Genomic DNA, 10,091 nt, shown 5'->3' with positions numbered 1-10,091 from the left:
ATGATATAATTATAGTATTAAATATCATCTAAATAATATTAAATACTACTATTTTTAAAATTTATGAATGACTTTTTAAATTAATATATGTTTAATAATATTTATTATTGTTATTAATTTTGAAATTATTTGACAAGATTATTTATGGTGAACTATTACATTTAGAATTAATTTATATAATTTTATTATAATAAATAACAAAACAAAAATAATTTAAAAAATTGGAATTAAATTATTATATTATTAAATAACTATCAACATTAATTTATTACTATTTTATTATAAATAAATTAACTATTACAAGTTAATTTTTATATTAAAAAATAATTATAAATTAATTAGTTGAAAAAATACTAAAAAGGTTTTATATAAAACCCAGCTAACTGTGTATTTGATTGAATTAATAATTTAATTTAATCATAATAAAATAGGGTTAGGGTATTAATGGTATAAAAGCAATGATTAAATTAAAATTAACACAACGTTTTAAGTTGGTTAACTTATTATTATTTTAACCTTCGCAAAAACGTTAGATATACCGAATTTGCGATTGAATGTAGTCTTTATTGCATTCAGTTTGATACTTCGAAAATCATTAATGTTGTTATGAAACACGTTATCGTTATTCTTTTATATTTTCAATCAAAGAATTAATTTTTTACATAAAAAATTAATTCCGCTAATTTTGAAAGTGATATGAAAGTTCTTTTTTATTATAATTTTTTGTTTATTTAATATATTTTTTGTTGCATAAATTAAATTGTCTTTTTTAATGTCGAATTTAAGTAACATTAACACTTGAATAAAAGATTTCTTATTAAAAGTGTATTTAAATACTCTTTTAATTTTTTTGGAAGTTTTACTTAATTTTAAATATTTTAAATATTATAAAACAAACTATATTATTAAATTATCAATTACACACCAATTACCAATAAATACAAATTTATATAAACGATCAAGTTTTAAATTAAAAAAATTTGTCGTTGTTTCTCTACATCTAATTTAAACTTTTGTTGTTCTGTTTTATTTTACAAAATCATTAAACAGACTTATTAACACCATTTATTGACCTCATCATGTTCCATTAAATAAGTATCAATCATTGCAGTTTGTTGTAATATTATTTATTAAAAAAATATTAAAATTTCAAACTGGGTTAACATGAGTTATAAATCAGTTTAATACCCATATGTAAATTGCATTTGATAATGCTGTTGAGTATATAAAACAGTTACTTTGTAAAAATTGTTGATTTTTTAAATAATTATAATAGTATCTATTATTTTTTAAACCAAAAATCAAATTAATTAATAAAAAACTGATTAAAATGAGAAAAATAATTATATTTTAAAATGATTAATAAGAAGGCTGTGTTGTTGCTTTGTTCGGAAATACTTTTGTTTTAGTGGACTCGCATAATGATAATGTGAAAATATGGTATTGCTATGTTATTTATACGTGGTTAAATTTTATCACACAAATAACACAGAAGTTGATTTAATAATTCATAAAGGATGAAACAAACACAAATTGTTAAACCTTTTTTCGTACTTTTATATGCGTTCGCGACAAAATAGTGATCTTCGTGAGAGATATCTTCGATGTTATCATGACAAAGTTTGCATATTTCAATTGCGACTTTGGAAAAGAAAAAAAGATTGGCGTCTATGTGTTAGAAATTGAAGTTAACAACGACAAATCAACATTAAATTTAAAATTTATAAAAGTAGTACTTTTAAAAGTGGGTTCTTTGAAGAAGTATTATAAAACAATCAACCCATTAAAAACTTCTTAAAAGAATAGCTATTTCATGTTTAAGTTTAAAAATGCAAACTCTTGAGAAAACAAAAATTACCATACCCTTTATTTTTTCTTGTTTGATTGTGTTAAATAAATGATTGTACTATTAATAATTTCGAAAATTATTTCAGTCTTACGTTGTAACGTTATCTTGTATTTTTCAGATTATAAAAACTTTATAATATATTAGTTTTATTGATAAGTCAACATATTATTTAAAATAAAATGTGTTTATTTTGAAGATAAACTTTTTATAAAATACATAAAAATTACATTATTGTTTATGTAAACTATATTAATATTGAAAATTAAGATTTATACGTTTAAAAAGTTTATTTGAAATAAACTCTATGTTTTTAATGATAATTTTAATGTCCAATTAATTGCAAATTTTAAAGCAAAATGAAATAAAAATGTGATTTTATTTTGCTAAATAAGTAAATATTAATTTTTTTAAATATAAATATTGTTGTTTTTGTATATAATTGATTGGAAAATTTTTTAAATTTATATATTAAAATATTTTTCACTGTTTTGTTTAATTGTTTAATTGTTTTTTGTTTATTTGAAAGTTTTTAGGTTTTGATATCTATAAAAGTAATCATTTTTTAAAAATAGAACAATTATACACGATTAAGTTGTTATTTAAAATATTACATTATAAAAAATTTATTCGGTTCAACCATATTGAATAAATTTAAATAGTATGATATTTTTATATTACTGTCAAATAAAAATTAATCATTTTTATACATTTACATATTTTTGATTTGTAACACGACAATTAAACTTTTTGTATATCATTATTATCAATTAAAATCAATTTAAAATGTCATAATTATATTTATATATATAAAATACAAAATGCCATTTTCAAAGGCTTAACAGTAAAGTGGTTTATCTTAAAAGCAAAAATTTTTGTTTACATGCTAATATATTTTATTGTTATAAACATAATTACATTTTTTTTAAAAAAAATGTTTATTGTTGTGTTTTATTTTTGTTGTGTGGCAACACCACCATTGTTTATAAATAAAAAAGCGTGGGAATCCTCCCGCAAACAAAAACAAAAATGTCTTTGGGTAACAACTCAAAGGTTGTTACACTGCAGGTCACACTTGCCAAGGCTTGGCAGTGTGTCCGGACGGATAAATCCCGGATACTACACATATAAATAAATAAGAAAATAAAAATAATAATCCGTATACCCCCATATATACGGATTATATAATATTGATAGATGACAAGTATAAATGTTCTTAAACGTCGCGACGGTTTTAGAACATCATATTATCAGCATATATAATAATATAAAACAGACAAGTTTATTTCGTCACCCATGGTATGATTACTCTGAACATGCTGTTTTATTTAATAATGCACAGAGCCCCTTGTGCATTATTGGGCTAATATATATAAGCTTATGTACAAAGCTTATAATATTCAAATATTAACCACAATTTAATTAATCATCATAATTACACAAATTGGTCTGGGACGACAACAGTCAAATCCCGAGTCTGTCAGCTCTCAGACTCTGTGTTGCTGCAGCAACAGCAATACATGGTCATATGACAAAATTTATTATTTTTTGTGCTTTAAATGTTGTTTTTTCTACAAATCTCAATCTTGAGATACAATCACATTGTCATATATCAAAAATGACAACATGACATAAATAGCTATTTAAATAAGTGAAATAAATTATATATAATAATACCTAAAAAAAATGTTGTAATTGAAATTGATTAATTACTGAAAAAAATAATAAACAATATAATTATTTACCAATTGGTATTTTTTTATTCAAATAATTTTTATCTTAAGATTTAATCACATTGTCATTTGTTGAAAATAACAAATCAGAGTCAATTTAATTTATATTAAAATGTTAATTGTTTATTTGAATGATATTGATTGATAAGAATAATTGTTTGGCTATTTCTTATTTAAATTAATAAATCCAACTTTGATAGTTGATTAAATTATATTTATTAAAAAAAATAAAGAAAATTTTAATTTACACATTTATAAAATATTTGTACAAAACAAATTAATCGTTTAAAATATATAAATAATATTTTTTATACTATTTTAGAGATATATCATTTGAATAACATATTTAATTGTATTTGAAAACAACTTAAATGTTTTAAATAAACTTTATATAATACATCTCAATCTAAAACATGTAAAATAATGAATATTTACAACTATTATAAAAATAATATTATTATACAATTATTGGTAAAAAAATATGTATGTTATAAAGTACTTAGATATATCGTTGGTATACAATTATACCTTAATGATATTTGAATTTTTTAAAGTAAAATTTCTATTATTTAATTTATTGACTTGTATTTATACAGTATAAAATTAAAAATACTTCTTTGCACCAATTTTATTTTTTAACCAATTTTTCATTTCCTTTTTAACAATCTACCTTCATGCTTTATAAAATTTTTAGTATTCACAACTGAAAGTAACAATCTTGTATAAGAAGAATACAGACATCAAATTTATTATCTCTTAAATATAACATATCCTTTATTTTTATTAAATTATTATTTAAAAAATGATTTTTTTTGGAAAACTTCAATTAATTCAATTTAAATGAAGATGATTTATTTAAAAAAATCACCAAAACCGCCATACATTTATTCTTCTTGTTCTTCGTCCAACATTTGTTCTTTTTCATAAACTTTTTGCTCTGATGCTTTGCCATCTTTTATGTTATTTTTTACAAATATTTTTAGTTTCATTTTTACACAGATATTTTTCTTTGTTATTTTACATTCAATATTATCACTACCAACACAGTCCCACATTATTTCATTGTATTTATTTTACATAAAACCCATCTTTAAATGTAACTTTGTTATCGGGCTCCTTTTCTTTTTCCATTTTAAGCGATTTAAAAGATGTGGCCTCTAAAAAATATTTTGGTACTTTTGGAAGTTGTTCTTTAAAAATTGTGTCGATTTTCAAAGTTTTTATAGTTGTATTCTTTTTTTTGTTTGATCATTTCTTTTGCTAGTGCCAATTTAATATGTTTTGGTAAATCATTGAAAGCCTCATCTTTGTTAATTTCATACAAATTTTTTATTCATCAAATTTTGGATTTGTATCTCTTCAATTGCTTTATTAATAATCAAATCAGCAGACATCAGCTCCATTGAGCGAAGCGTATTGGCCATGCGTCGATTACGAGACTGGCGCATCAAATTTCGTGAATATGAAAACCCAAGAGGTTCTGCAGCAACAGAGTATATGACTAACCCGCTCTTTTGACATCGTCTGATAACATCAAAAAACTCAATTCCACATGGACATCCATTAGGAAATTTATCACCACTTTTTGAAAACCCATGCAGTGGGACATTAGCAATCCAAATTATCACTTTAGAAGACTCCTTTCTATAGTTCAAACGAGAAGCAACATCAAGAGCACAAGTGACTGACTCGGGACCATCTCCTCCTCCATTCGGCGACATTTGAGAAACAGCAGTTTTGATTTCTTTTATAGAAGATGTGAAATCCGTCAAACGAGTTGCAAATGACGAGTATTCTGGTGGATGGTCTCGATACTTTTCAAGAGCAACCCTAACATCACATTTTCAGACTGGTTAATAAAATTTTGATGTGTTTTATTTTTTGTGCGGCTGATAAATATAGACTCATTGAACCTGTTGTGTCACATACAAAAACAATGTCTAATGCTCGCTGTTGATATGTCATTGTTTTATGTTTTATGTTTTATGTTTTATGTTTTATGTTTTATGTTTTATGTTTTATGTTTTATGTTTTATGTTTTATGTTTTATGTTTTATGTTTTATGTTTTATGTTTTATGTTTTATGTTTTATGTTTTATGTTTTATGTTTATTTTATGATAATTAACGTGGAAATCATATACTTCAATATCTCATATTTAAATAATCCTGTTATTATATTTGAAATCGTGTATTTGATTTGGTATTTTGTTGAGAAAAAACTGAATATTTTGTAAATTTTTTAAATATATATAATTTACTTTTGGTTATTTGTTATTATCGGGTTGATAATATTAAAATATGATGTTATAATATGAAATGTTTAATAAATGTTTATATTTGATTTTTTATTGTTTTAACAAAATGTCATAATAATTACACAAAAAGTAATAATCGATAGTTAAAAATAACATTGTCGTTTGTGGTCATTAATCAACTGGAATTGTATATAAAGTTTACAAATAATATTAAAAATATTGTATTTCTGTTATTTAATTATTTAAAGACAGACAAAATTGAAAAGTTATTTCAATTTTGTCGATAACTTAGTTATGTGTAAAATGAAAAACACCATTTACTAAGCGTTAAATAATAATAATCTTTAATTAAATGACCAATTTGATTTTTAAAGCAAAAACAAGATGTGTAATTCAACAATGAATTTTACCTTTGTTGTAAACAACAGTTAAAAATTATTTTTAATTGGGGTGATAGATACTACAAAAATAATAAAAAACATAACAACTTATTATTAAAAAAAACACTATGCCACAAAGACTTAAAGAATAAAATGTATTTTTTCCAGTCTAGTAAATGTTTTTTCTAATAAATGGTTTTAACACTGTGAACATCAGTTTGTATTCCGAAAAAGTACATTAAACGATATAAAAAATAAATTCACAATTAAAAAACAAAACAAAATTGTTTTTATAAACACGGTCAGATTATGTGATTTTTTGTTGTTTTAGAGAAATTCAAATATTAACATTAACATTGATTGACAAACTAATAATATAAAACAATTGGCTAATCGACTTTATTTTATTTATGTTTTTTTTGTTATTGTAAAATAGTTTAAATAATAGTAATATTTATTAAACATCCCAAAAATTGTTTTTTTTATTATTATTATTTTCTAATAGAAAATAATATATAGAAGTGAAAAAAGGCTGTATTAAAAATCGAAAATTAAATCAATATATTTTGACTATACGGTATAGCAAAACATTTGATTTATTGCTTTTATTTGATTGGTTAAAAAAAGAAAAAAACGATAATAATTCGATAATTCCAAATGTCAAATTTTATAAAAATAATTTTATTATACCAAAATTATAGATCTATCCCAGTCACGACAACTTTTTTCCATTACTGTATTGGGGTTTTACACTAATAATAATAATTTTTATAAATTATTCAATCATATCAGCTGAATAAATCGAATACTATATTTTTTGTTTTTTCAAATAGAAATATAAATATAAAACTCAACTTGAAAAAATTAAAAACAAATGCCACTTGAACAAGTCTTTCTTAAGAACGTAGTTTTATATTTTAAAACTTTAAATGATGTCATGCACTTTATGTTTCTCAACAAAAAGTGTTTAGAAGCAGTCACTTCATTATATGTAAACTCTTATGCACTCACAAAATACCACAATTTTTCTCAAATTGCTTTATTTTTTCCACAAATGCAAACATTTTATGTTGAGACAACACTTCAATACATAAAAGCAAAATATACTCGAGAAATGCCACTCATAGAAATCAATCACTGGACTGACAAGAACATCAAAAACGACACAAAAGATAACGTCTTTGCAACACAGTGGTTTTCTGCCAAAATTCGAAAACTTCATGTTTTCCCACAACAAATTTTAAAAATGGCGAAGTGTGTGAATTTCTACACACAACTTCAAGTCATTTCAATTGAAAATATTGAAGAAAATAACAAATTAAAAAATTTTAGTTTATTGGATATATTAACTGCAATTTTTAAGCTTCCGTCACTCAAAAAAGTGTATTTAACAATGTCACCAAAGTGCTATGAAATGGTCAACACTTTGATCTCCCAAAATGCATTTCCTGACAGTGTTGATTTCACAATTTTCTATTGTGTGTGGTGGGGTTGTCACTTTCGTAGTGTTGACTTGGACATGTATTTGGATACTATTCAAAAAATTAAAACTCGTCCAAATATTGCCGTTTACACAAACAGAATTGGCGACGAACACATTTTGATGCATAAGGGAGTGTATGTCTCCAACACTATTACCGCCAACACAGAATTTTTTGATGAAAAGATCACAGAAATTATCGAGTTTGGTTATTTGACCGAATTAAAATTGAAATGTTTTGATATTGAACACTTCGACTGCGAAAAATATGAAAATGTTGAAAAAATTTCAATTCGAGGGAATATAAAATCTTTGAAACTTTCAAAGAAAATCAAAAGTGTTGATTTAAAACGCCAATTCAGTAACGAACAGATTATTACTATTGAAATGAACAACGCCGTCCTGCAAGAATTTTCTATAAACGGATTTTCAAACCAAAAAGAACACAGTGTTGTTCTCTATGAAAACGCACTTAAAAAGTTGGTATTACAAAGATCGAATTGTTTCATTCAAATGATTGGAAGTGATGGAAAACAAGTGGAAAACATCGATTTACTCAAACTCGATGAATTTGAAATTTATAATGACACACAACACATTGTCAAGTTTAATAGCTATATAGGTACTATACCATTTTTTTATATGACATTAATTAATAAAGAAATGAGTGTTGGAGATAAAAAATATAAACATAAAAAATTGGATTTGAGTTCATTCAACTTTGATAGGTGTATTATTTCTTTATGCGATGATTGTACATTCGATCTTGGAGAGAAGAAACTTAAGAATTTGACTGTGGATTTATCAAGATCAATTGTAGTTAACGCGGGTCCAACTACTTTGTTTAATGTCGAAAACTCAGAAGGGACTTTTAATTTTGTTGCATTAAAAGAAAAAAACATTAAAAAAGAAAAAAGAACACCAAAAATTGTTATCAACGTCAACGATAATAATTATGACGATTTTATGGACGAAAGTGATTGAATTTCTATAAAAAGTGCATTTTTTAGTTGTTCATACAATTTTTTAAATAACAGTTTTAATTACAAAAATAATAAAAACAGTTTCTGTTTTTCAAAAAACTTTTTCTTGTTTTCATAGTTTCAGTTAAATGTCCCAAAAGCGGTACATCTAAAAATTGAGTTCTATCAAGAGTGATTATTTTAGCCAATCAGAACTTAAAACCCATAATAAAGCATGGTGCTATTTTTAGTTTTATTTAAGACGTTTTTCTGTTTTTTCTTCATTGGTGTTATTTATTTGTCGTTTGGTCTTTTTAAAAAGACTGATATGCCCGTTTTATTTTTTTATCATATTTCTGCACAAAGATATTACTCAAACCAATTAACAAATAAGAATCCGTTTAAATAAGATATTATATAGAATAAATATATTTGAAATATTTCAGGCTATCAGTAATCGAAACACCAAAAATACCAAAAGGGATATCTTCAAGCCGATAAAGTTATTGGTAGTTAAATCGCGAATATAATAATATATCTGGCGATTTATTATGAATATTTGAAAACACATTCATGATCAAGTACATTTCAATAACATTGAATGTCATCATTATTCAATATCTATAAATATAAAATGTTATTAATCACAAAAATATTTACTTGTTGATATAATAAATATATGAAATGGGTTGTTGCTCAAAAATTGAAAAGATAATAGTTTGCTGACTTGTCTATTTTCGCGTTTTTCAATTCTCAAAAGCGTATTTGTTGTTATTATACAACTTATTGGTGTGATCACTTTCAACTCATTCACAAAAAGAATTAAAAATTAAATTTAAATATTTTTGAGGTGTGAATATTAAAAATCAGAGTTGTTAAAAAAACAATCTTACAAGATAAGATAAATAATATAATTAATAAATACAATAATATCTTTATCGTTTTTTAATAATAATAAATTTATCAAAAAAGAAAAAAAGTAAATATATCAATTTAATTTTCAGACGATATTGTTGCTTTTGTAATCCAATTAAATATTCACATTAAAATTATATATTTTTAAATATTTTTATATTAATTTATTATAAAAGCTAATTTTTTATAATTCAACCTGATAAATATTTACAGATAGAGTATTTTATGGGTGCCAGAAACTTAATGGGTGCCAAGAAATCAGATGATTGATTGATGTAAAAATACGGGTTTTAATTTTTTATTTGTTTTTTTTTCTTGATAATAATTGATATGAAAATGAGTGCCAAACTAATTTCATGTCTTAAAATAATTCTGGCACCTAATAAATTTCTGGCACCCCATAAATACTCGATCTCTAATGCTTACAAATCTTTTTTGTTTTCACTGATATTTATTTGCTAAAATTATTTTATAAGTTTAATGAATGATTAAATATAATAAAACAAAATAGAGTCGTCC

The 10,091-nt window shown here is 23.3% G+C and overlaps 1 protein-coding gene across 1 annotated transcript; it reads right to left on the bottom strand.

Annotated features, from left to right (window-relative positions):
* Positions 1–4,647: 4,647 nt before the first annotated feature.
* Positions 4,648–5,544, bottom strand: EIN_190010 (hypothetical protein; the record flags this gene model as incomplete). Its single annotated transcript, XM_004257054.1, has 3 exons — positions 4,648–4,812; positions 4,902–5,393; positions 5,509–5,544. 3 exons carry the CDS (start codon positions 5,542–5,544, stop codon positions 4,648–4,650), a joined length of 693 nt encoding a protein of 230 aa, XP_004257102.1.
* Between the last annotated feature and the right edge of the window lie 4,547 nt (positions 5,545–10,091).

This window comes from Entamoeba invadens (assembly GCF_000330505.1).
Source record: "Entamoeba invadens IP1 unplaced genomic scaffold scaff_1105074726207, whole genome shotgun sequence".
Lineage (NCBI taxonomy): Eukaryota > Evosea > Mastigamoebida > Endamoebidae > Entamoeba > Entamoeba invadens.
This window is presented reverse-complemented; position numbering and strand designations above follow the sequence as displayed.